This window comes from Vespa velutina, chromosome 9 (genome assembly GCF_912470025.1).
Source record: "Vespa velutina chromosome 9, iVesVel2.1, whole genome shotgun sequence".
Lineage (NCBI taxonomy): Eukaryota > Metazoa > Arthropoda > Insecta > Hymenoptera > Vespidae > Vespa > Vespa velutina.
This window is the reverse complement of record NC_062196.1, coordinates 3,742,631-3,770,381: the sequence shown is the minus strand read 5'-3', so window position 1 is coordinate 3,770,381 and position 27,751 is coordinate 3,742,631. Positions and strand designations below refer to the sequence as shown.

Sequence of the window (27,751 nt, the reverse complement as noted above, 5' to 3'; positions counted from 1 at the left end):
AACTGCTAAACGAAGCCTTATAGGGAGGATAGCTTAGCTTATGTACCTCGTGAATCACAGCGAGACTTTAAGTCTCGTCGAGCCAGGCAAATTGCATCTACTCTCTTATCCTCTCTCTCTCTCTTTCCCCCCTTTTACTCTCTCTCTCTTTCTCTCTCTCTCTCTCTCTCTCTCTCTCTCTCTCTCTCTCTCTCGTCTCGATAATTAATCCATTTCAACACATCGTACATTCAATCGATGAGACTTCCTTGTTTACATAAATATATTTACGTATATAAATATTAGTTATAAATAATTATAAATTAATTTAACATATACGATACTTTTAATATAATCGATCTAATCTATAAGATTATTAAAACCTTTTTAAGATAAAAAAAAAACATTTACGCAAGTACCCATATAAATTGAATTTGTTCTCACGCTTTCATTTTTTTGATTGCGAGAACTCGTCCGATAAAAAAAAAAAAAGAAAATGTTAATACATCGATATTAACGAAATAAACGATACGATAAAATACAGAAAGGATCATAAGAATTATATTCAAAAACATCGGCTACGTTTCTGCGTTTATACGTGTGGGTTGATAACCCTTCCTCTGCCTCGTGTGTTTCCTCTTTGCACGTTCCTTCTTTCCTCTTCCTCTAACACATTGGTGAGAGTTGGAAAGAGAGAGAGAGATATAGGGTGAATGAGAGAGGGAGCGTGAACGGACGAGGAGAGAGGGACGGTGAAACTGTCAGTGTTACATTGGTCCTCAGCACGAAAGGACGAGCTGCACGAATCACCTGCGATTCCTTCTCCGTTGGTGTACCTTTCTGCTTGCTTGGTAAAAGGTAAGTTTCGTGTTATTTGTCTCCTAGTAATTTTCTAACCAATTGGAATACACGCAAAACGAATACTCTTCTTTTGGTTTACTTTGGTTTACTTTACTTTGATATAATCATTTAGAAACGTCATTGTTAAACGTAAATGTTATCATAAAATTAACGAATGAAATTATCGATTGAAAAGAAAAGAAAATTAATTTGATGAATTGATAAATGATCAAATAAATTGATAGGTAGATAGATAAATAGATAAACGAATCCTGAAAGTGGTTCGTTAAAGATTTGCTCGAGATCATCGCTTTAAAATTCGTAGAATGGAAATGCAGTTAATTACAACGAAGAATTGTGACTTTCGAAGGAAGATGATCGTAAGTAAGTACTTAACTCCCTTGCTACTATAGTTCGCACGCGCTATAGATCCGCACGAGAGGAGAAAGAGGGAAGATGTTTAGAACAGACTAGACTATGCGTCTATCGAGCGTCTGCTTTCTCCGAGTGTTTACAAGACTTCTTGAGACGCGGTAATCCCAATTGTACCATTAATACGTACAGAATTAACAATACGAGGTTATTCAAAACGATTCGCTTGCACTACTTTTAAACTTCATTTAATCGATCGATTGAGAAAGATCTTTTGAAAAGTTTCCGTGAATATTTTTTTATGATTATCTACATCGATATTTCTTTCATCTATTTCTCTAAAGATCTTCGTATTTTAATTAAAAATAAAAAAAAAAAAATATATATATATATACATACATACCTGTATATAATGTCAGAATTACAAATGATAATATTATTGTAATTACAAATAATTATCAATCAAATACAAATGACAATATTTTCGTAATTAAAAATAATTTACGTGTACTTCTTTGAGAAATTGATGTAAAAAGAACAAAAAAGAATAAAAAAGAATAGAAAAGAATGAAAGAAAAAAATGTTAAATTCGAATCGAATATATTTTAAATTAAATTTGATTTAGATTTGTATAATAAAGAGTCACGAATATTCTAAATTGTTATATTTTGAAATTAACGAAAGTGCAAGCAATATCGTTAAAATGCATCGACGCGTCGGATAGGTATTTCTTTATGATACAAAGTTCATCTCGTTGCAGTAACACGTGCATCCCATGTGGGAGAATGCGTTCGCACGTTTCTCTTAACAAATCGTTCCTTCGTTTTAAAACGAATTACATTCGCATACGATCGCGTCCGTCGTTTCTCGTGACCGCCGTTTAATTATAGAAATGGAGTCGAGCGTACCTGCCACAGTGACCATACGCATGGGACTGTAATGGTAATCCTGGCGTACGTACATTTTTAGTTAAACTATAAATAATACTGGCAATAGGACACGAGCGTGACCAAATATCTACGTTACTTAACGTTATCTTAAAATGTGAGATATTTATCATTCTTTCGTTATCAGATTAATTAATGCATTTTTTCTAATTAAAATTTGCCTCAATTTTTATCAACAAAAGGTCATACCTTTCGAAAGGTCAGAATTCAATTTAATTTAGTAATTTTCTTTTTTCTGACCTTTTCATCGGTGAAGGGAAAAATGAATTTCTAAAAAAAAAAAAAATAATTGAAAAAAATAGAAATTTATCAAAACATCATGTTGCTTATCCTTCTTCAAGTTAAAATAATTAATTAGAAAAATGCAAAGTATATAAAGCCGAAGGATTATTTTCTTTTCCTTTTTTCTTTCATTCTTTCTTTTCTTTTTTTTTTTTTTCTTTTTTCTTTTTTTCTTACGCGAAGAAACCGAAAAACTTGGCGATCACCTCGTTATAATTCCCCTCAAAGTCCTAGAAAACGAATTTCTTTCGAGAGAAACTTTTCAAATACGATTTCATAAAATATCACACTCTTTAAAACGCGTCATCATTCACACGGAAATGCGACGAATACATACGAATATCTATCTGCATCCATACACACAAACCGCGAATTCATATTACAATGGACTTAGCATACAAAGGGACGAGTTGGGTAATATCGGAGGTACGCAAAGCGGTCCATTCAAGTTCAATAACACCTTGCGAGATTATTCATGAGGGTGGAATCGCAAGTTATTGTAACCGCAGGTTCGCCTTGCAACGTATTAGTAGATACCTCGTATTGCGATAGCCGAGAGTGTGAATCGATTGCGAGTTAACGATCGAAAGGAGATCATTTTCCAAGGTGATTATTTGCTAATAGAATCGATTGAAATCAACTCGACGAAGATGAGAACGAGGACGACAACGACTACGACGAGGACGACGATCATGTCGAACTTTGATGTCGAACATTGAAATCGAAAGTTAGTAAAGAATGGAGAATCGTATTCGTCGTTCGCGCTTCTTAACCATAAAAGATTGTCGCAATTACGTCATGGGTCGCCGTCATGAGTCACGATAGCTGTGTGCCGTCCTAAAAACGCTATTGCGACGATGACGACGACAAAGACGACTACTACGACGACTATTACAACGACTATTACAACGACTACTACAACAACTACAACGACGACTATTACATGGCATAACGGCACACAACTTGAAGTTAATAATTTTCTACGAGGACGCGACCCAGACGCACGAACGAACCCGAATACCTCATGCCAAACTTCTCCTCGAGAGTTTTCAGTTTTACGGGACGGCCCTTCGTCCAACTTTCGCTTCGCGTCTACTTCTAGTGCTTAGAAATTCTACGAACGTTAATCAGTCTGCGAAAGGATGCGAAATAACTTTACTTTCAAGATTAATCGCACGACTTTCTATTTTGATTCGTAATATAAAAAAAAAAAAAAAAAAAAAAAAGAAAGAAAAACTTTATTAGAAATTCAAGTAATTAAATATAATCGAGCAAGAACAATCGATAGTTTGTCGCAATAGTTAAAGAAAAATTGATTTTCACTAATAAATAATACGAGTGATCGAACAACAACGGTGTGTTCGATTTCTACGTAGGTGTGAAATTTTTCATGAATATTCGATTTAGTTATTAAACCGATTTTCTAGTACTCCAAAACCGATTATCACGGCTGCGGGTTCCGAACGAAACTCCACTTCAACTTCTCCTCATTTCTCTCTCGACTTTATAACGAAATGGAAAAAAAAATTTTCCAACAATATTCGATCATTCATTTTTATCAGAAATTCTTCAAGAATAAATTGGTAAAAAGTTTTTCGGCATTTCGATTATCCAATCGTCTTGTGCTTTCACTTTGTCCACCTGTTCCATTACGATGATCTCAAAGTATTAAATTCGATCCCTTCGTGTTGTTACACGTAATGATTCGCGATATCGTCGTGGGTGGAGAATGAAGCACGAAGCCGATTGTTGTTTGTCTCTCTCTCTCTCTCTCTCTCTCTCTCTCTCTCTCTGCGAACGATTTTTGTAGTAAGTAAAAAATCAAAAGTTTCTAAACGTGGGTGGATCGATTGGCACGAAACGTGGGTGAGCTCGATATCAGCACATACTTTCTTGTCCCGATCGTGTGTGTTCTTCAATGTCCGTACATTTTGGATAGCACCTTAATAACAAAGTTTTTCACGTAGGACGATCGTAGAAACTACGTTGATTATCTTCGCCAATCGTTTTTCTCATCGAACTATACGAGCGATTCCATTTGGTGAGCTCGAGGCGTTTAAATTAATCCCGCGTCCTTTTTCTTCGGAACTCGTTTAGCATTCTGTATCTGTGTTAAGTAAGCGTGTATTCGGATGCAACGGACTGTATCCAGAAGTGAATATATCTGAGCGTGAGTTACCGGTAGTTTTGAGACTGGTAGTTGGATGCATATTCGGCTACTGCACACACTCGTGGGTTTAATTTAGATAATGACGTCATTAAAAGCTCCAAAGTGCTGGAAGAGTGCCGGCATCCAAACGAACGAACGAACGAACGAACGAACGAACGAATGAATGAACGAACGAACGAACGAACGAACGAACGAACGAACGAACGAACGAACGAACGAACGAACAAACGAACGAACAAACGAGGGAACGAACGAACGAACCTAAGTAGAGAATAGAAATCGTGCTACGATATCTTGAACTATTGTTCCCCGTTCAGATGCAATATACAGAATATCTAATTGCTTGTTTGCAGACGAACGCGATCAAGAGACACAAGGAGAGGAGAAATACAGCTAATCAACTATGGCAGCACCACAGGCGTCATCGCGTCTCGAGATGCTGCAGGTAAGGGAACGAAAATCTTAATAACCCTTCTTGTGAATAAAGGATACCTTAACATCGATCTATGAAAACATAGATCCTTGAATGATCGTAACATGTATTGTGACAGTCTTCGTGAACGCAGGCTCACGTTCTCGATATGTTCTTAGGTTGGATTAAGGCATACCGCTATATATTTCTCTCTTTCTCTTTCTCCTTCTCTGTCTATCTATGTATATATATATATATATATTTATCTATCTATCTCTCGTTCTCCTTTGGCCCACGTATTATGTGCGCTGACTCGACGCATATATGGCATCTTGTCTTGCCAGCGTATGACCTAGCTAACGACCCACGTATTCGATGTACCCAAAACCAAAGGACAGAGATATCCACCGTCTGAATATAGTCCTCGTTGAAATACGATGAAGAAACCGGTGAAATGAGATTACGATGTCGTCGTAATAAATAGTTAATTAAACGAGCTTCACGAGCTTTGTGTTGATAGATCTGCAATCTCTCTTGTTCCTAATGATTTTATTTTGAACAAAGACAATCACGAGGAATATGATAATAATTTGAAAATCCATGTTTTCTCTCTCTCTCTCTCTCTCTCTCTCTTTCTCTTTCTCTCTCTCTCTCTCTCTCTCTCTCTCTCTCTCTCTCTCCATCTTTTTATCTATCTATCTTATATTCTTCTATCTTCAAGCAAAACGAACGAAACGTTAACGTCGCACGAATAGAAAAGAGTACCGAAATATCGTCTTGTTTTCTTCAACTCGAGTGGTCGCTCTCTGGTTTCGAATGTCGGTTGCTCGGATGGAAAGCAAAGGCTACTTTGGACTCTCATATAACAAAGTCCTAACAAAAGAGCAATCCTCGAAGAAAGGAAGAGGCAGAAGGTAAAATATAGAGAAGAAAAAGGATGGCAAAAGGGATCGGAGGAGAACGGAATCATAGACGCTTGGTTTGTCAACCGCAACCGACCACGGAGATCCGTAACCATAATAATGTGACGTCATTTCCTCCGTCTTTTCAGTCGCCGTCCGACGAAGCCTCGTCCTCGTTCTGCGAACGACTTCGTTGAATTATTTTATTTTCTTCGTCTTCGAAAAAAGAATTAAAAACAAAAGAAACAAAATAAAAAAGAAAACAATCTCAATTGTCGAAAAGGAAAAAAAAATCTTTCGGTCGTTCATCTTAAAATATCTTAATTTTATCCGTGAAAACTCATCGAGCATTTGTTTTTCTTTTTCTCTTTTTTTCTCTTTTTTCTTTTTTTTTTTTTTTTTTTTTTAGCTATGATATTTGAAGCAAAAATTTTGCGAGGGAAGGCGCAGAAAAAAAAAGAAAAGAGAGCTGCAGAAATAAAAGATAAACGAAATAGCGTATATACCGAGAGAAAATTGGTATTCTTTCGTAATAAATTTCTCTCATTAAAAATGAGAGAGGTGGGATGAGTGGCGTGCTATAGAAACTTATTAGACAATTCGATGGAAAGAATGTAGAAAATATTTGGACGTCGAGGATAATGACGATAGGCATGTGGGTGGTATACGTATCGGTGTACTTTCGAAGCACCCACGCTTGTCCAAAACTCAAACGAGTATTTTTTTTTCTCTTCTCTTCTCTTCTCATCTCTTCTCTTCTATTAGATGAAATTCCACGATAATCGATATTTTTAAATAAAATATCGTATCTATTATTCTCGTGAGAATTGTAAAGTTTTAATATAGGTATAATACTTTGAAATATACGAAACAAGTCAACGTGTTCTATGTACATATAAACGTTTTATCACGGATAAGGCAGCGCTAGATTCTCTCGAGCTCGTGAACGTAGGTACACACGTTCGTAGAACGAATCCGGTATATAATTGCGTTAGTTGGCCGTCCGCTTGTCTAACAAGTAAGTACGTGTAACACTCTCCACATAGGCAAAATAAATTACAATTACAAATTGCCAGAGCGTCTTGCAACGCGAATCTTCTTATAAATAATTTATATCACCCAAGGATGACCGTTATCGAGAGTGTCGATAAGTACTAGAAAAAGAAAGATAGATAAATAGAAAGGGAGAGAGAGAGAGAGGTGGTAGTCCTCCTTGCTCTAAACCCACATTTACAGATTTATCCGTATCAGAACTAGAAGACGCAGAACTGGGACCGCAAGCTCGCACCTTCTTCTCGCATGACATCGTGACGGCATTCACGTCCATAAAACCGCATAAAAACGTGAACGAGTTCACCTCCCGCCATGTCCAATATACCTGTTCTTCCATTAAATAATAAAAGCGAGTGTCAGTTAAATGACAAGTTAAACTCGGTAGACTAGATAGAACAGAAAAAGATAACATTGAATGAGTATGATTACAATCGTCTTCTATAATATATTCTTTTTCTTTTTCATCTTCGAGTAATTCTAGAATATTATTTGTTTCCGCGATAACGATAAAGGACAAAAGTTCAAAGGAAATATTTTTAACCTTTCGTTTCGCACGTAGTCGATCATTTCTTAAACGCGTACTTAATAATAAATAAATGCTAACTTATGTATGTATATGTATATTAAGAACGTAATTACGCCTTCTCGAAAAAGTATCATGACGTAATTATGTTACTTTAATGTCTTTCTTTTTTCTCTTCTTTTCTCTCTCTCTTGTCCCAGAACGAACGACTGAGGAAGGTCAAGCGTAGGCAGTTAACAATCGTTCTTCTCTTCTTCGGCGCACCTTTGTCCACGAATATTCTATATAATACTATTATTTTCTATTTAATATAAAACAATCGTGGTGAAAAGTATACTCGAGAATTATTTAATTCATTGACCTAATTCTCCATTGTGAAGCAGGAAACTCGTTACAGAGAATTGTACTTATTGGTTATTACTTATCACGGGTGATTAGGGAAAGGTCTGTTTGAACGAGTAAGCAATCGTCTTGCACAACTGAGACGATATTCTCGAGAGACCTTGAACCTTTCGCTCGATGGAGTCAGAATTTCTAGGTGCTTCGATCCGTGGAACGTCGATATGCTGACCTTGAATTTCTCCACCACCCGTTGTATTCTCTCTTATGCTCCATCGAAAAGTATCTTTTATCGATCTATGATAATTCGGATACGAAACGGGATCATAAATTTTAATTCAATCGTAAAAATCGATATAAAAAATCTCTCTTATTAGAATCTTCATTAATATTCTTAAAATAATAAAATGATCGAACGAAAATGTGAATTTAGAAAAGACGTCATCGTCTTTATAACTATAATGTAGTTATCCTGTTTTTATTATATCTGGTATGCGAAACTCTCTAAGGATAGAAATGTTACGCATGCGTGGCAACAAAACACGAATACACTGTAGAGAGTTGGATATAACACAGTTTACTGTGGCAACATTCGTGTACTGCCCTACGAGTACTCTCTTTCCTCTTTCTAACGGTACGTCCAACATTTCGTTAGAAACTGAAACTATAACGTCGTCGATATAGAGAGTAATAATAGAAAACAAACACTTAAGAGAAGTTGTTGGATGAAAAGAAAACAAAGATATCGTAAGCATATCGTTACTTGTATAATCACATTATAAGAGAATTATCATTATTACACATATATTATATATATATATATATATATATATATATATATATATATATAAAGAGAAAATATAAAACAGACGATAAAAAAGCAACGATATAATAAGAAAGTACCGGAACACGCGATATGCAATTCGCGGAAGTTCGATAACGAACTTGGTACGCTTTGTTCGACTAACGTCTGAACAGCACCGAGTTTCTCGAGGAACTAGTTCTTCCAAAGTTTGCGAAGAGAAGACTGTGAACTTGACACGCGGTACTACGACCTTCTCACCGTCAACAAATCAGACGCACAATAAAACTTGTCTCATCCGACACACGTTACTTATCAAGACGACAACAGTGAATAATACATACATATACATATATACATATATATATATATATATATATAAACAATGATTAGCTCATCGTTGTTATACAATATTGATATTAAGAAAAATCTTGTTCATTGATTAAAAAATATTTTCAATGAACTCTCAATGTTAACAATGAAGAACATTCGTCGCTTTTTAATATGATCGACCATAATGGAGGACAATCGATCAGAAATGAAAAAACAAAAGGTCAAGGGATACGGTAACTTAGTGGAGAAATTTATTGTCTGTTGGCAAGATCGTACTGAAGAAAAAAATAATCACGATAGCATCGTTAAAGATAAATCCAATAAACGAACGAGAATCGAATCGATTATGTCGAAACAACTTGCCAATCGTGCTGTACCAATGGATCTGCAAACGTCATCGAACTTTCATGAACTTCCTTCCTTTCCAACAAATCTAACCAACGGAGTAAAGTCTCCGGAAAATGTAATGTACTATGTATCACGATGCACTATTGAAATAGAATAGATAGCTTTTCATATTGGTCGAGACGAAACGACGATTCCCTTGTAGTTTTTTTTTTTTTAATATTTTAAACTATGACATATACATATATATATATATATATATATATATACATATACATATGTATACATGTATGTATATACATACATAATATATACATTTATATAAATATATTGAAAAAGATATTCTCTTCGTCTCGTCTTTGATCATATCTTTTCTCCTTTTCTTCGTTCAAGAAAGCCTCGTCCTTCTTTTCTCTCTTTCTCTCTTTCCCTCTTTCTTTCTTTCTTTCTTTCTTTCTTTCTTTCTATGAAATGCAACGAAACGAACTCGGACGATGAGAGACCAGTTTTCAAGGGACAACGTGACGACGAGTCTTACGAAAGCACTCGTCGTTGACCTCCTTTCTGCCTTCACCATCAACGTATATTCGCATCTTTTTCTCTCTTTCTCTCCTCTTCGTCTGCTCTTTATCTTCTTTCACCTTTCCTACCATTTTCTTGCTCCCTTTTCACAGCTTCAGGCCGTTTACACTGACCCAGCGACTTCTTTAAGGACAAGGTGAACGCACTCTCTCCGTCACTCCCTCCCCTCCTCCCTAAAATACATATGTACATACATACACACATACATATATACATATATACATACACATTAATTTCCAGTTTCACCCACGCGAAGAATCCCCTCTGAAGGACTCATTTCATCGATGAACGTGTTTCTCGAGTGTCCTTTGAGCGAGAAAGGACACTCGCATTCGCAATTACGTAATTTCCCTTTTTCTTTTTTCTTTCGTTTCTTTTTTTTTTTTTTTTTTTTTTTTTTTTTTTTTTTTCACTGGCAACGTTATTCAAGAAAAGAAAGAGGGAAAGAGAGAGGGAGAGAGAGAGAGAGAGAAAGAAAGAAAAAAGAAATGCGAAGTATCCTGACCTAATCCAAATCAAATTTAACACGAACGACGGAGTATCACGCTAACTTTGCCTTGGTTCACATTCTCCACGAAAGTATGACGACCGAACACGTTTCTTCCCTTTTCTTTTTCTTTTTTTCTTTCATTTTTTCTAAGAAATTCCGTAACACGTGGACGCTTCATCACGCTTCGTAAGATTGTTTATTCTCTTATACCACGGAATAATGCAAATTTTCTTGATTGGAGGCACTCTCTCTTTCTCTCTCTCTCTCTCTCACTCTCTCTCTGTCTCTCCCTCTCTCTCTCTCTCTCTCTGTCTCTCCCTCTCTCTCTCTCGTTCGTGAGAGAATGATTGGTAGCGTGCACTTAATGTGAATCGATCGCTGGTATTACGTAGGAGAATGCTTGTCGATGCTCTCTCTCTCTATAAATACAGTCGCTAAGCTTTAAGCACGTATCACGATTTCAAAAGTAACGTGATATCGTTCGAATCACGTCACTTTCATTGGCACCGATCTCTCATAAAAATGTATTGAATATGATAATGTGGCAACAATAAGAGGAACGATGATAACGGTAATTAATAAATTGACTTTCATTAAACAAAATTCTTGAAAATGATTCTATTCGATATCTTCGATATTGATGGATCTAATCGACATTACATTGTACGCGACCATCCAGACAAACGCATCCGAAATTCAAGCGTGTGCACTCGCGAATACGAACTCGACGAACACAAGCAGGTATAGGCAGGTTGCCGAAGCGGCTAGCCGAGGTACGCTAGAACGCTGTCTCATTAGGGTTAAATCAATTATCGGTGTGCCTGATTGCCAACTCAATGATTCAATCAGCATCGAATTTATATTTGCGTCGTTGTCGAAGGTGTTCCCTACCTGATATCGTGATAGTTACACTTTAGATAATGGATGTTACAAGGACAAACCTTTCCATCTTTGTGAGTTTCCATCTCTGTCATTTAAAATGTATTCAACTGGAACTATGATCTTAACAGATCCATATTACCAAATATGATTGCTCAAAAGTTCTTCATATCATTCAAAAGATATTCAATTTTTCTAACAGCGAATACGATAAGAATAATGAATCTATTATAAATAATAACTTGCAAAGAAAATTATAAATTTTAACTAAGTCATTTACAAAAGTGAAAGGATGTGAGATGGAAGAAAAGAAAATGAAAAAAAAGAAAAAAAAAAAAAAAAAAAAAAAAAAAAAAAAGAGAAAAAGCTACTAAGATATTTTATCTTATAAATTCAATTTACTATGAAACAAAGAATGAAGATTTCGTCGCGGCCTATATAGCTACGCATTGAGCGTTAAATGTTAAAGGAGAGGGAAAAGTTTCGACGCGCTTTGTAAGAGTGGACCAGTCGAGCTAACGAGTTTACTAACCCCTTGGTTGGATGTAGGTCAGAAGGAATCGATGAGGTCGGACGTTACCCATCGCACTCGCGGTGCATATGCATTACGTACACTGAGTCGGACTATAGCGTGCAACTCGTGATTCTATTCGCGGTTGGTGTCTTGCGAACGGATTGTAGAACACTGAAAACTTGCTTAAAGCTTAGGGCTAAAGGGCGGGTCGGTCTCTCGATGACGGCCATCACGAGGGAGAATTATAATTATCAACGCGTGTCGCAGGCCCGCTTTCAACAGAAGCAGCTGCAGGAGAAGGAACAGAAATTGCTGCAGCTTTACGACCAGCAACAACAGAGGGCATATCAGGTGGCACAAAGAGGCAGCTCAGGATCGAATGGCTCTGGCCAAGGGACCTCAACGGTTAACCACCATCACCAGATTGTTACGAGGACTTCTTCCTCCGGTCACATGACCTCGACCTCGCAAGCTACCAAGGTAAAACATTTATCTTCTACGAGCTTGATATATCTACGTCAACGGATGAAAAGACGAATAGCGATGGGTGTCCGTTCGATCCTACCTGTTTTAAATTTTACTCGGATATTCTGAAACACTTTGCATATTATTCAAGATTGCTCGATCTCGAATTCTCTTAAAAATAATAAAGGTACTAGTAATCCGTAAAACTTTTAACGATTTTATTTTAATAATATTCCGATGCTATTAAATTTTTTATAATTTTTCAAAACTTTGAGAAAGTAAAAAAGTTGGAGAAAATGAATCTTTAACGAATCTTCGATAAAATACAAGAGAAATGTCTTCCTCCTAATGTCAAACGTTATTACTCAACAATTCAATCTTATCGAAATTCTTGAACAAGGTGAAGCAAGTATTCAACGATCGACGACAGACGAACGTGAAAGGCATCGACAGAAGTTACCCCCTTGAGCCACTTGATAATAAAACGAGAAAGCAACCGATAAGCAATGGCATCGGCAATTCGAGGAACAATGATTTGACCGTCAATCGACAATCCATTACTGTAAAACGTGTAACGCGTTCCGACGTAAACAGTAATGTTAACGAAGGCAAACCTATAGTTTCTTATCACGAAGAGATCACAAGGGAATCATCATCTTCGCGTGACGTACCTTCGGACGATGTGGAAGTGTTCGGTAACGAAAATCGTACGACTCATTACGTTAATGGAAATTATCCTGATCAGGTTCGTTGAAATAATTAATTTTCCCTGTACAAATTTTCTTCTTCTTTTTTTTTCTCTTTTCTTTTCTTTTTCTTGGTATTCCATTTTCCTCCTACCTTTTTATTTCCATTAAACGAATAAACAGAATGGGAATACATTTTGTTACAGATACAAATACGAGAGATCATGGATGAGGACACGATTCAAAGAAATCGAATGATGGCTAAGCTACATTTGATGCAATACGACGAGACGTTGAAGTATCGCGTTAAAAATGATCTAGAAAGCGAAGAATTTCCGGAAGATCTTTTGGTCGAAGTTACCGACAAAGTACCGAAGAGAACTATCAGCAAGAAGTTATCTCAAGCCGAAGCACGCTTGGAACGATTCAAGAATATGAATGCCAAACGAAATAATGCTAGCAAACTTTCAAATTCAACGACTACAGGGGCCAAGAAACGATCGGAACCATTGCTCCCAGCACGAACGACCTCGAGGTATTTTATCGTTTATAGAATTCGCGTTCTTTAAGAACCTCCTTTGTCATTCGATGAAATTTTTTGTAGAAATATTCGATTGATAAATCATTATATGTGTGTGTGTGTGTGTGTGTGTGTGTATGTGTTCGTACGTTCTCGAAAAAACAAATCTACGCGATCTATAATAAATTAGAAAATAAATCATGCTAACAATACGCAACTGCTTACCACATGATTAATTTTTATCGTCATATATCGTTGCAATCGCTGACTAGGCATTAGGCATTTAAAATTATGCAAATGTAGTAGCTTAACAAATAAATAAAACTTCCGAGAAAGAAAGTAAGAGAGAAAGAGAAATAGAGAAATAGAGAGAGAGAGAGAGAGAGAGAGAGAGAGAGAGAGAGAGAGAGAGAGAGAGAGAGAGAAAGTAAGAAAAAAGCAATTTTAGTGCTTTTAACGAAGAATTAAAAAATTGGTAGATGTATAAAAGAAAAAAAAAACAAACAAAACAGTCGAAAAAGAAAGAAATGCACGATCCTGTGTTATTCGCCTTAATGTTACGACAAGAGAATAATTTGGAAGGAAAAGAAATATATAACAATTATATTGTCAATGTTGAACAAGATCCTGAAAATATTGGAGGTCGCTGGAAGCTTCGCATTGCTGTCTGTGACATCAATTTAACAAGGCAGAAAGAGGATGTCGAATGGAGTCCCTAACTCGATTCTAAACGCGCGGCGAAACCTTCGAGATAGATCCCAGCTTAAGCTCGCTGACGACATAATCCTGCTGCGAACAAATTCGGCCGGCTGGCTCTCGCTGTACCTCCTTTTTGTCTGTTCATCCAAATGTATCCCCTAACCCAAGTCACACAGTGGTTTTAACATAAGGTGATAAGGAAAATACAAGCGATTTCAAAGTTTTCTTTTTTTTTTTTTATTTTTTTTTTTTATTTTTTTTTTTTTTTCATTAGCGATTAGAAATATTTAATGTAAAATGCCTCTCGCGCATTAAACGCACGGATCACTAACAACATCATTTTCGTGCTAAACTAGGGAGAGAAAAAAAGTATTTCTACTTGGATTACAAGATCAGGTGAGAGATTTGAGCGATTTTCGTCGATGAAATGAAAAAAAAAAAAAAAAAAAAAAAAAGAATAGAAAAAGAATAGAAAAAAAAAGAAATTATTATCTTGGCCTTTGTCAAAACTTACATTTCTCAGAGGCGGCAGCAACGGCGTAACGATGAGTGCAACGACCACGAAGACGAAAACGGGACATATCAAGGAGAAACGATCAAATAAGTATAAAACTGAAAAAGCTAGAGTAAAATACGGTCAAGAGCCATTTGAAAAATCGAAGACAGAGGAAGCTAAATCGAAGAAAATACGATACGATAGAAAAACCGGCACGTCTGCGGGTAGCTCCATATTTCAAAAGAGAAAAGCCGATGTCCCTACTGTAGACGAAACGATATATCGTAGAGATAACCCAAGATTCTTTTCTAAGGAATCGGAGAAATCTGCTACGAAGATATCTATCGATACCTTGGACATCTCGACGCGTACATCGAAACCTTCCTCGAATACGAAACGACCAGACGCCAATACAAAAGTTTCTCTTAGAAAAGTCAACAATTTTCCCATCGCTCCGAGTAACAACGATAAACGTTCTTACAAAAGAGAATCATCCACTTTTTTACCTTATCGTAGACGTTCCGAAAGTTCTACCACGACAAGCATGGAATCTAAGCATAGTCCTTCTCCAGAATTAATCAGTATCGTAGAAAAACGTGATACGAGTCCTGAATTTTTCTGTGTTGAAACTGAAAAATCCGCTACAACGATGAGCCTTAAACCAAGACCAAAGAGTATCAACGAGGACAAACGCGATGGTATCATTACGAGTAAAGATTTTCAATCGAATATCTCTCAAAAGATGATTGCCAAACAAAGTCCGTCGTATTTAAAACTGGAACGTAAAATTCGTAAGTCATCAGATAGTTCCGATACTTCTAACAAGAGTTTCAACTTCGAATTAAAGTCACGAAGGGATTCGATAAATAATTTACAATCTATACAACTTATTCGTAACGTTATGAAAAAACAAAATACAGAAGAAGAGAATAAGAAGGACGAAGATCGTTCAAAAATTGATTCAATGAAATATTCCAGTATTACACCGAAGAAGAACAAGCCGCACGATGGTAAAACATTAATCAACAAAAGATCTCCCATTGATTCTATTAAAAAAACTTTTCTTAAAATAGATCTAAAAGATACTACTGATTTAAAAAATGTATTAACTAATCGCGAACGTAAACTTTCGTTAAAGACTATTGATACGAATCTACAATTAAGTCCAAAGAGTCCAAAGAGTCCAAAGAGCCCAAAGAGCCCAAAGAGTCCAAAAAGTCCAAAAAGTACGAAAAGTTTCACGTCGACCGAGATAGATACCGAAGTTCAAGAAATTACAATGACCGATCAACACGTGCGTTACAACGATAATACTTGCAAGCAAAGGGAAAAAAAAGATATCAAAAAATCGATCGCGGATGAGACTTATTCGAAGTCGAGCGGAAAAAAGATAAGAAATGGCGACAAGACAGGATCGGCAAATCTCTTTACTTATCCTATTCGCAGAGAAGGTAAAAAAAGAAATTCCGTATTGGATACGAATATATTTCATCGTAAGGATGAAACCGATCAAGTTCAAAAGTTTAAGGAAAGTAATCGATCATTAAACGAAAAGTTATGGAAAAAACAAGAGATAAAAAGTATCGATTTGAAAGGTTTGACGAGTTCGAAGTCGAGCAAAAGGCATTTGTCCAAGAACGAGAAGATAATTGTTTCTGTTCCTAAACGGCGAAACAGTAAAGATTTGAAAGCCATTAAAAATGAATCTTTACGAACGAAAACTTCGTCGCTTTGCTCGAACAAGGACAGCATGTCGAAGAATCGAAGTACTAATGTAAGTTTAAAAGACATAACTTTCGATGAATCGAGGAAGGAAATTCGAGAGAGAAGTACTTCCCCGTTATACAAACGAGTTCTTCAAAGTCCGACGGAACAAATTAAAAGTGAAGGCGCGAAAGAAGAATTGCTACGATCTACTGAACTTATACGACGCGTAATAAAAGCTCAACATTCTGATAAGCAAGAAATGGATAACTTGAAATTAACAGAATCAGTTTCAAAAAATAAATTCAACGATACATATTCTAATAGAATTTCTATGATATCATCATCGACAAAGACAAATTACTATGATAGAACCGATTCCGTAGAATCCGCTCTGAAACGTTTCGATTCGATCGGTGCAGAGTCTGAATATCAAGACACGATTGGACGAGATTGCGTAGACAGCATGACGCATGATTTATTATCTAAAATTTCTGTCGATAAGTTATCAACGATAATCCCAAGAGAGAAGAAAGAATCTATAAAAACAAAAGCAAAGACCAAAAGGTTAGAATCATCGCAAGTTAATATGGATCAATCGAAATTGAATTCTAAAAAGAAGAATACAAACGTTAGCATATTTAAGAAATCTCCGAGTCATTCGAGAAAAATACTTTTAACGAAGGTAGATTCTTTACGACAAGATCGTATTAAAGGAAAGAAAATAGCGGAAGCGAAAGACTCGATGAAGATTGCTCGAACTCCAAAATCACGATCTCCGATATGCAAACGTAAACTTTTTCAGGATTTAGATTTTGAAAAAGAAAATGAAGGTATATGTACTAGCTCGATAAAAGATCCGTCTCATGAACGGAAAGGAAATGATTTTCTTAGAAGATCCATGGAAATTTCTACGAGCGAGAATAAAAAAAAACACGAGGATGAGGATTGTACGCTTGTCGTAAAGCCATTACGTTCTATCGAGGACATACGAAAATCCATCGTATCTGATAGTAGCGGAACGACGGTAGTAGCATTGACACAAATAACCAATATCGATCCCGCGAGACAAGCCGAAATGGGGTCAGCGATTGCAAATGAAATTTTAAAGGCTTCGACGAAGTCCGAAAGGCAGTCGCGAATTGTCGTCGACAGTGACCCTCTAAATAGAAAAAGGTTTCCTTCGAACGATCGATCGAAGAATAATTCTCACCTACGGGATTGTGGAAAGATTTTATCTAAGAACTCGATGCGTTTTGGTAGGATTACGAAAAGTCCGAGTCCCGACTCGACAAATTCGAAAAAATCATCGGATAACGATTGTCGTACTACGGTGACGAGAAGAAGCGTTCCTTCCTCACCTTCGAAGAGTCCAGATATTTTACTTAGAGTAAGTATTCCTATCTATCCACAAATAAACAGATATATTTCTATGTATATAATTTCATTGAGTTGTCTAGGAAGTACGTGCCGATTGGAAAACTTTATTAAATACTCTTGAATTTTAATTTTCGATCAATTTAATATCTTTGCTATCTCGCGAACTGCATAGTGCTGATTATATTCGATCAGTATATTGATTTGGTCATCAATGCTAAAAGGTCTTCCCAAAAGTTTGATATCTTCAAAACTGAAATCTTCAACTCTAAATTTTGCAAAACTCTTCTTAAATGTTCTTTCATAAAAATCGTAAATAGTATAAATATTTTTTTATCATTCGTATTGCACTTTTGTCTTTCCTAATAATAATTTATAACCTTCCATTTTCAATGAGATTGAAATGAATCACTAAATAAAAAAAAAAAAAAAGAAGAATTAAAAATGTACAGATTTGATCAAATGTCTCGTTTCAATATATATATACATACATATATACATACATATATATATATATATATATATATATATATATATATATATATATATATATTACATACATATACATATGAAAGAATTTTTAGTATCGTTTTACATGTACTAACATGTTTCAATAGATATATAAAAAAGTAGCACAAACTTTCCAAACAACCTAATATATAATCCTGTCATTCTATAGAATTTCAAGCCTATATTTATTTATTACTCTTCCAATGAAACGGGACGTAGATACATAGATTATTAATAGCAACGATTTTTTTCTTATAGCGTGTCTCGACCGAGTCTAAGACTCAAGAAACGAAGCCATCGATAAAAGCGAACTTCGTGAAAGCTTCGGATTCGATCACGTCTAAAAGATCAGCGACAAGAGCGGATGTTCCTAACGTCTTTCAGAACGGTTTACATTTACAGGAACAGATCGTCGAAAGGAAGGAACAAAACGATGTACCGAAGAAATGTCAGGCGTTTACGATCGACTTCGAGGAACGACCGTTCTCGAAGACTAACGATAGTACGGATTCCAAAAGGCCATTGGCCAAGAAGCAATCCATGGAAGTGAGTAAAAATTTCGATAGTTATATACGTTTGTCAAGGCGGCACTGAAAAAAAAAGAGAGAAAGAAAAGAGATATACACACATATCTATATGTATATGTGTGTATTTATACATACATACATACATCCATACGTACATACATACATACATACATACATACATACATACAACATACATATATATATATATATATATATATATAATGACAAAGACTGTCGATGTAGAATAGAAAAATGTCATCCTCGTGAGAATCTAAATTTCTACGTTCTCTTTATTACATTTTGAGAAACAGCAAACATCATCGGCCACATCGGGAAGACCAACGTCCTCGACCTCGTCCGCTTCTAGCGGCAATACAACGCAGGGTCATATTTCCAGCTCGAAAGGGAGAATGGCTACGAGAGCGAGGACTCCGATCAGCGCTTCGCCGAGCTCCAAAGGACATCCTGCCGTTAAAAGTGGAACCAGCCAAAATACGACGTAAGAAGAATATGATAATGGAACCTTTTGGGTCCTTTTATTTAATAAGTTCTATCGATATTTTAGAATTTATCTGAAAACGTTTTTATCTGAATGAATAAAAAAAAAGAGAGAGAGAGAGAGAGAGAGAGAGAATAAGAAAAAAAAAGAAAGAAAGAAAGAAAATAAGAAACCGAGAAAATAACTCTCAATAGCTGCTTTTTAAAAAGCAGATGATGATCGTTCTTACCGCTTTGTAACTCGTTCAAACTATAAAGGAGGTAAATTGACGGAACGAGGAAGAGAGATAGCTAAAGTAATTCGTTATTATGCGAAACGACTTATATAGAAACAATCAAGAAATAGGATAGAGATAAATAGATAGAAATAAAAAGAGATAGAGATAGAGAGAGGGGCGGGAGGAGGGGGGGAAATGCAGATGAAGCTTTATTATATCAGAGCTCTTGAAGCGTTCTGTGCTTCATAGACCCTCCCATCTCGACAACAAGCAAACGAAAAAGAAAAGTGAGGATGAAGAGAGTCGTAGCTAGTATGTACATTGCTTTGCGCTCTTTCATTTGCCTTTGTTCTCCGATCGTTGTTAAGAAATAAAATCAAAGAGAAAGAAAGGAAGAGAGAGAGGGAGAAAGAGAAAGAGAAAGAGAGAAAGCTCGTAAAAATCGATTATTATCTTGGCATTTTCGCTATTTAATTTTTTTCTTATTATTAGCACGATTCGAATCTTAATTGGGAATACTTTCGAAAGAGAAATCACTGTAATAATTGTTTCAGAGAGAACCTTATTGCCTGCAAGGTATGCGGACGTCGATTTGCTCAAGATCGCGTGAATCTCCATGAGCAGATATGCGCGAAAACTGTACAAAAGAAAAGGAAACAATTCGACACAACTATGTATAGAGTTAAGGGGACCGAATTAGAGTCATTCGTCAAGAAAAACTCTAAAAAAGGCGACGTAAGTTCGTTCGATCTATTAATAAAGGAAGGATCGTAATAATTTCGAAATATTTTTCCTTGCATGAAAATACAATTGATCATAGATAATTCTCTTATGAAATATCTATAAATTTCAATCCAGATATCTTTTAATCTTTACATTCGCAAAATCTATTAGATATCTATATACATAAAAGCGATATATATGATATTTATCTATTTTTAGCATCGATAGAAATGGTTGTACCATTATTCGAAAGAAATATAGAATACTTTTAAGATTTTCTCTTTTTGAAAAAGAATTAAAAGAGAGAGAGAGAGAGAGAGAGAGAGAGAGAAATGTATGTTTACATCTAAGATTTGAGTCTCTTTGAAATGTCAGATGGAAGTAAATTCTGTTACAAACGATTCAGATCAAGAGAACACTTTTGATCCTTCCTTTTATAAAAGTATCGCGTATTTAGGTCGGTCATCTTACGATGTCTGAAAATACGTATAGATTGTGTAATCGTTTGCAGTTGAAATCAAAGAAGCCAGAGGTGAAATCGAATTGGCGACGTAAGCACGAAGAGTTCATAAATGCGATTCGCTCGGCGAAGCAAGTTCAGGCACATCTGGCGGCAGGTGGACGATTGAGTGACCTTCCACCACCACCGGTCAGCGACACCAGCGACTATATTCAATGTCCGCACTGTGGCAGGAAGTTCAACCAAGCGGCAGCGGAGCGTCACATTCCGAAGTGCGAGCACATGCTGCACAACAAGCCCTCTTCACGTCCACCACCACCACGACCGAGGCGTTAACCTACTCGACCATTCTTCCTTCTTTACATCCCTTTTAACCCTTTCGATCGGCTCGATTTTTCTATCGATCGAGGATAAAACGGAAAAAGGACGTTCCAAATAAAGAAAAGAGCTTACTAAGAGTCCACGAAATCATTCCTAAATCGAATTTACCGTTTAATCCGTTCTATACTCGATCCCCTTCACGCTTATCGTTTCTATCTCGCGTATAATTTTATATACACTTTTTATTTTCTTTTTTCTATTATAACATCCTCTGAATGATCGATTATTAATGATAATAATGATATTAATAATAATAATAATATTGATAATAATAATAATAATAATAATAATAATAATAACTACACAACAACACAACAACAACAACAACAACAATAATCATAATAATAATAATAATAATAATAATAATAATAACAAAAAAACATGTTAATTATTATTTTAAAAACAAGTTTAATTATTATTTTCGATTATTATTTGATTATATTTACGATGATGATGTGTACGATATAATAAAGGCGCGTATTCGTGTTATTACATCGTGTTACGTATGTAATTTTATATCGTTTCACGATCATCGATCCATGTCACTTATTCGTTGATTTGTCAATTTTTCTTTTATCTTCGTGAGTAAATTCTATATCATATAGATTATAAATATTTTAGTAAAATCCTTAGCTCCTTCGTGTCAACGTGTATATACATATATGTATTGTGTTATATATAAGTTGCGTTCCAATTATCTTCGGTGATATTTTTAATGCCAAGATACATATTATACGAGTATATCTAGTTATTCTTCTCGTTACAAGCGTACCGATGGAAAATGTCAAGTGTCATTTTTTTCTAATGCGATTTTAAATAACCCAAGAATTTCATTAACATTGAAAAAATTAATATTACTCACGTTAAAATAACTTCACGTTGTCTTATACGATTTTTTTTTCTTTTTTTTTTTTTTTTTTTTATATGATTAACGAATGAAGAAGAAAAAGAAAAAAGAAAAAAAATGTTGTACTTTTATACAATTATTATTAATCGTATGTCAAATTTAACGTATCGTTTAAAGAAAAATAAAATTTTTTATTGATACTTTAATCTTTTTTTTTTTTTTTTTTCTTTTTTTTTTTCTAATTCTTCCTATCCAAAATGTGTCTAGAGAGAATATATGTTTATCGACCAACGAAGAATTTCTTCGATCGTATTACTTCCTTGCCAACATATAAATATCATTTCATCTAGGAACAATATTATTCGGCACGTTGGTATTCTTGATTTTTCACAGTTTGGATATAGAAAGTGTTGGAAATAACGAAGCAGACGACGTGGTGCCAGATTTGTCGTAATATAATTTATCATTTTTATCATACTACGATAAAGCCGTACGTCTTTGCAAATTTGATCATGAGCAAAAAAGAATTAATCAAATTTGTTTCGAATCGATCGTAAATGTAGAACAACAATATGGATCATTTAATTATTTTAGTGGCAACGATACATTTATTGTATTGTCCATTCACAAAAGTCGAAGAAAGTTTTAATCTACAAGCGACACACGACCTCTTGTATCATGGCTTTAATTTGTCTGAGGTAATTCATTAATCGTTAATTATTCATAAAAAAAAAAACATTTGAAAAAGAAAATAGAATCTTCAACAGTTTTAATTAAATTAGACGAGACTATTTGTCTTACTTGACAGGTTGTCGAACACGAACGAATAGATATTACGCAAAAGCTCATGTATTATATTTAGCACGAGATGCGCGTATTTATAATCGTACAATCAGCTGAGACACAGTTGCATTTATGCACCTGTTATTTGAACTACGTACACTTCCTTGTTTTATATAAATATAATGATATAATCGTATACACATATGTCGATAATAACAATAATTCGTTTTTTATTTTTTTTTATTTTTTTTTTTATTTATTTTTTTTTTATTTTTTTTTTTTTTTTTTTTTTTTTTTTTTTTTTTAAATCATAACAATATGATACCAATCCATTTTATTATTTATATAGTACCTATTTAAAAAATTTAATAAAATTAATAAAGCTTTTACCTTAACAGTACGATCATCATGAGTTTCCTGGAGTTGTACCGCGTACTTTTCTTGGACCTATTGCGATATCCGGTCTTGCTTATCCCTTTGTGGCAGCTATTAAATATTTTCATATTAATAAATTTCTTGCACAATATATAGGTAAGTTTCTTATTAGAAATTATTTTGAGAATTCAAATGTTCCTTGATATATCAATTATAAAATATCTTCTATTTTTTTTTTTTTGCAGTAAGAGCTACTTTGAGTTTGCTGGTAATAGGCACTTTGAAATTATATAGAAATGCCTTAGAAAATGTCTTTGGTATTAAATTTACAAACTGGTTTGTGGCTATTACGGTAACGCAGTATCATTTTATGTATTATCTTAGCCGACCTTTGCCTAATATAATGGCCATGCCTCTAGGTAATTATATATTTAATTTTGAGCTATTAAATGATATAATAAAAAAAAAATTTAACAATTTTTTTTGGATTTTTAGTATTGCTGGCGCTATATGGATGGTTAAAACAGAATCATGTTATATTTATTTGGTCGTCAGCTGCAGCCATAATCATATTCAGAGCAGAACTTTCTATTCTTTTGGGACTATTCCTTTTATATGATATAGCCAACCAGAAACTTTCTGTTCCAAGGTATTTACATATTATATTGCGGACCATTGATACCTAGTATGGCTGTAACATTACATACAGAAGTGATTAGAATCATCAAGGGATCTTCTGCAAAACTGCACAGATTTGTAAGCTTTGTTTGCGTATAAAACTTATTACAAAGTATTTGCTTTTTTGTTCAGGGATAGTTAAAAAAGAAAAGAAAAAAAGAAAAAAAAAAATCTGCAACATACTTTGCGTTTAGACAAATGGAATATTTTATCATATTAAAGTGAAAATTTTTTCGTCAAAATTTATATCTCATCCTTTTTTTAAAAAAAAAAGAAACCAATATTACAGGAACTGATATAATATTTTATTTTTAGATTACTTAAAATTGCAATACCTGCCGGTATATTATTCCTAACACTTACTATTGGAATAGACACAATCTTTTGGAAACGTTTATTATGGCCAGAAGGAGAAGTATTTTATTTCAACACCATTCTTAATAAGAGCAGTGAATGGGGTGTATCCTTAAAATTTTCTATTAAAATTAACTGTTTTTTCTTTATCTTCTTATTATTCTTTATTATCTAATTTTTTATATTTTAATATAAATATGCCTTGACATATAAATAGACATCTCCATTTTTATGGTACTTTTACTCAGCTCTTCCACGTGGCCTAGCTGTTTCGTATTTTCTGATTCCTTTGGGGATTTTATGGGATCCACGTGTACGTGCATTTACCGTTCCTGCTATAATATTTGTGGTACTATTTTCATTTCTACCACATAAAGAATTAAGATTTATAATATATGTCTTCCCCTTGCTAAATGTTGCAACAGCAGCTGCATGTCATAGAATGTAAGAGTATTTTAATTCTAAATAGAAAATTTAAATTCACTATTTATTATCAATTTTAATTTTATAATTGATAGATGGGAAAATAGAAGAAAATCGCCATGGAATGGAATGTTGTCGCTAATTGTCGTTGGTCACTTAGTTTTAAATACCATATTCTCTATGTTTCTCTTATGCATAGCTAGTTGTAACTATCCAGGAGGTTTGGCTATTGCTAGACTGCATAGACTTGAACAAAATTCTTCAGAGTCAGTATATGTACATATCGATAATTTAGCAGCACAAACTGGAGTATCAAGATTTACACAAACTAATTCGTCTTGGATGTAAGTAATAAAATAATAATATCAAATTATTATTTGGTAATTATCAGTATAGCAAAAAGTTAATAATAATAATTATTAATTATTAATATTACAATAATTTTACAGCTATTCAAAACAAGAAGATGTAACTGTTAATGATCCAGAAATATTACAATATACACATTTGTTAATAGAAGCCAAAAGCAAATATTCTCCCAATATAAAACCTTATTTAAAAACTCATGAAATCTTGGATTCGATTGATGGCTTTTCACATATAACATTAAATTATAATATGTTACCACCAATTAAAATAAAAACAAAACCAACTATATTCATTATGAAAAGAAAAGCTAATATCAAATATGATCCGAATAGAGCTAAAGTTTCCAAGCATTCCACGCGTAATTTATTTCAGAATGATAGTACAATATCAGATACAAGTCTAAATGTAACTAATGATGTCTTAGAAAGTATGGAGCCAATACTTGATGATATTGTTGAATCTTTAGAAGAAATTGGAAAACCATTATCTTCGATTGAAAAACCTTTAATAAAAGCTGAAATCGAATCTATTAAACAAAAAGAAATCCAATCTGATGATATATCAAATATATTATCAGATGAAAATAAACAATTTGTTAAAACATCTGCAGATTCATTAGATAATGTTTCAAAAGATATGGATATAATAAATCAAGAAAATGAATCACGAGTCATACCCACAGTAAAAATTAATATAAAAGATAACTCTGGTACTAATTATCAAAAAATAATAGAGAAGGATGTACATTATGAGAAAGGATCGATAGAAACTAAATTAAAATCTAAAAATGATGCTGTTGGTGCTGTTGAAAATATCAGTAACATAAAAGAAACTGTAAAAAAGAGAATTCAAGAAAAAATTCAAATAAATAATATCAAAAAAGATATAACTAAGGAAAAAGAAAATGTAGATATTACAAGTAAACTTAATGTAAAGATTAAAAAACCAATGAAAATAAAAATGGAATCAACCATATTACCAAAAATTTCAACAAAACAAGATATAAAACAAGATATAAAGGAAAAACAACAAATCATAAGTCAAAGGAAAGATAAAGAAGTTACAATCAATGTAAAAGAGAGTATTAGAAACATTATAGATCAATTTAAAGAATTTGAAAAAGATTTTGCATATGAAGATAATGATTCACAGCAACATTATACTAATTTGAATAGTAATGAATATTCTAATGAAAAAGATGGAACAATAGAAAACGAAGATGCAGAATCATTAAATAATTATCATGCAAATAATCACAACTTGAAAACTGTTAAAGATGCTAAAGAAAGTTTAAAAGAAATAATAGATCAATTTAAACATCTTAAAAGTGAATTAACTTCTGAAGAAGATGATAAATTTGATGAAATAGCAAATAAATATATGAATAAACCAATATCGGAAACATTAATGGACTTTAGTGAAGCTTTAAAAGATTTGATTCAACGTAGAAAAAGGAGTAAAGGGAAATCTACTTTGAACTTAGAAAATAAAAAACAAATTCATATCCAAAATAATGTGCCTCGAGCATTTCCACAAACAGACACAAATGCTGTGAAAAAAGTAATTCTTAATCAAATCACTGAAAAAGATGGAAAACAGCAAAAAGATGCTACAATAGATATATCAACGATAAGCAACTCTAGAATGAACTTAAACTTAAATAAAGTTTCTAATAAAAACGATCATGTTGTTAATACCAACAGGCAATCTGTAAATTCTCCAAAGTCTGTCAATATAGCTATTGATATAAGTAAAGATCAAATATCTAAGGATGATACAAGTAAAACAGATAAAACTGAAAACAATAGTTGAAGAAATTAAACCTTGTCTAATGAATCATCTTCTTTGAAAAGGAATACCTTAAGAATGATGTAAATATTTTTCCTGTGATATAAAAGAACTTGTATTTTTTAGTTGATACATCTGCTTTACTAATATGGACGATCATGCGCCTCTCATTCCTAAATCCATTATTGATAAATTACAACATATCTTAATGTATTAATAAAGACTAAATTCTACTGTAACTACATCAATAATAATTTCTGTTCAAAAGAGTAGTTACAAATATATTAGAATTTATTCTAATTTTCATACTTTTTGTTACAAAAATGAGCTATACAATAAAACCATTATGTCAGGTTATTTATGGTATAAACATTTTATCCAAGTGTTCTATCAAGCTCTGTTATAAAGCTTAAATTTAAATAATACAATTGAAATCCTATCGTTTTTTACTTATTTGCATTTAAACATTATATTTATAAAATTTCGTGAAGTTCTTTATCTCCTCTATATTATTTATGTCACTTAATATAATGTATAAAAAAAAATAATATAATTATATATTCTAATGTTTTACTCTTATTGATTAATATTAGAATAAAATAGTCTCCATATTGGTATTCGCAGAACAACCAAGTGCCTTACGAATTTCTTCCGGAACTTATTACAAGATAGTATATATGAGAAAAAAAAGTATGTCTATGTAATATATTGTGTATTAATGTTTTACAACAGTAAAAAGTTTAATAATCTAATGCGTGTATTTTGATCTTATTAGCTAGGTAATACTTAAACATATAACTTAAATTTTAATTATTATGAAAGATTAATTTAATCACGTTTAATCAAATCACGTAACGTATAAATAACCCCAATAATTTCGAATAGAATTAAAACCAATGTTATATTAAATAAAACCTTATCCCGGAAACCAGCTTTTAAATATATAGGAATTTCATCATCGCGCTGTTAAAGTAAAATACTTACATCAATTTTTAAAGTAGCATTATCGATTAGCAAAGATCATGAATTAAAATATATACCTGCATTCTGGCCTGTTTTAATTTAAATTTTTGAAAACTTTTTGTATCCTTTACAGAAGTAGAAGC

At 33.7% G+C, this 27,751-nt stretch overlaps 2 protein-coding genes and 1 long non-coding RNA gene across 7 annotated transcripts; 2 read left to right on the top strand and 1 right to left on the bottom strand.

Moving 5' to 3' along the window:
• The first annotated feature begins 416 nt into the window (after window positions 1–416).
• On the top strand, window positions 417–21,083 carry LOC124951501. Of its 4 annotated transcripts, none has more exons than XM_047499988.1 (10): window positions 417–837; window positions 4,944–5,035; window positions 12,032–12,244; window positions 12,630–12,974; window positions 13,122–13,450; window positions 14,658–17,724; window positions 18,480–18,767; window positions 19,060–19,247; window positions 20,019–20,199; window positions 20,699–21,083. In XM_047499988.1, exons 2-10 carry the CDS (start codon window positions 4,994–4,996, stop codon window positions 20,981–20,983), a joined length of 4,938 nt encoding a protein of 1,645 aa, XP_047355944.1. In that variant the 5' UTR covers window positions 417–837; window positions 4,944–4,993; the 3' UTR covers window positions 20,984–21,083. The 4 variants fall into 4 exon arrangements, with proteins under 4 accessions (XP_047355944.1, XP_047355943.1, XP_047355945.1 ...); XM_047499987.1 differs by having other exon boundaries at window positions 19,054–19,247; XM_047499989.1 differs by lacking the exons at window positions 417–837; window positions 4,944–5,035; window positions 12,032–12,244; window positions 12,630–12,974 and adding an exon at window positions 14,491–14,530 and having other exon boundaries at window positions 13,205–13,450; window positions 19,054–19,247.
• LOC124951502 lies at window positions 5,656–11,156 on the bottom strand. Its single transcript, XR_007101622.1, has 3 exons — window positions 10,132–11,156; window positions 7,133–10,054; window positions 5,656–7,058 (listed from the first exon to the last, which is right to left on the bottom strand). It is a non-coding gene; the product is annotated as an uncharacterized LOC124951502 (long non-coding RNA).
• A 1,131-nt stretch (window positions 21,084–22,214) lies between the features above and the next one.
• Window positions 22,215–27,397, top strand: LOC124951532 (probable Dol-P-Man:Man(7)GlcNAc(2)-PP-Dol alpha-1,6-mannosyltransferase). Of its 2 annotated transcripts, none has more exons than XM_047500060.1 (8): window positions 22,215–22,325; window positions 23,057–23,189; window positions 23,279–23,452; window positions 23,529–23,682; window positions 24,027–24,171; window positions 24,283–24,509; window positions 24,584–24,832; window positions 24,938–27,397. In XM_047500060.1, the coding sequence occupies exons 3-8, from the start codon at window positions 23,404–23,406 to the stop codon at window positions 26,667–26,669; spliced, it is 2,556 nt and encodes an 851-aa protein (XP_047356016.1). In that variant the 5' UTR covers window positions 22,215–22,325; window positions 23,057–23,189; window positions 23,279–23,403; the 3' UTR covers window positions 26,670–27,397. The 2 variants fall into 2 exon arrangements, with proteins under 2 accessions (XP_047356016.1, XP_047356015.1); XM_047500059.1 differs by having other exon boundaries at window positions 22,251–22,573.
• Window positions 27,398–27,751: the final 354 nt, after the last annotated feature.

What these genes read in the sequence shown, in the direction of transcription:
- LOC124951532 (XM_047500059.1), top strand. Translation starts at nt 22,448, where the DNA reads ATGGATCATTTAATTATTTTAGTGGCAACGATACATTTATTGTATTGT. An exon ending in ATGGCTTTAATTTGTCTGAG is followed by an intron (nt 22,574 to 23,056) that starts GTAATTCATTAA and finishes TTACCTTAACAG; the next exon opens with TACGATCATCATGAGTTTCC. An exon ending in ATAAGAGCAGTGAATGGGGT is followed by an intron (nt 24,172 to 24,282) that starts GTATCCTTAAAA and finishes ACATATAAATAG; the next exon opens with ACATCTCCATTTTTATGGTA.
- LOC124951501 (XM_047499987.1), top strand. Translation starts at nt 4,994, where the DNA reads ATGGCAGCACCACAGGCGTCATCGCGTCTCGAGATGCTGCAG. An exon ending in GTCCAGATATTTTACTTAGA is followed by an intron (nt 17,725 to 18,479) that starts GTAAGTATTCCT and finishes TTTTTCTTATAG; the next exon opens with CGTGTCTCGACCGAGTCTAA. An exon ending in GGAACCAGCCAAAATACGAC is followed by an intron (nt 19,248 to 20,018) that starts GTAAGAAGAATA and finishes TAATTGTTTCAG; the next exon opens with AGAGAACCTTATTGCCTGCA.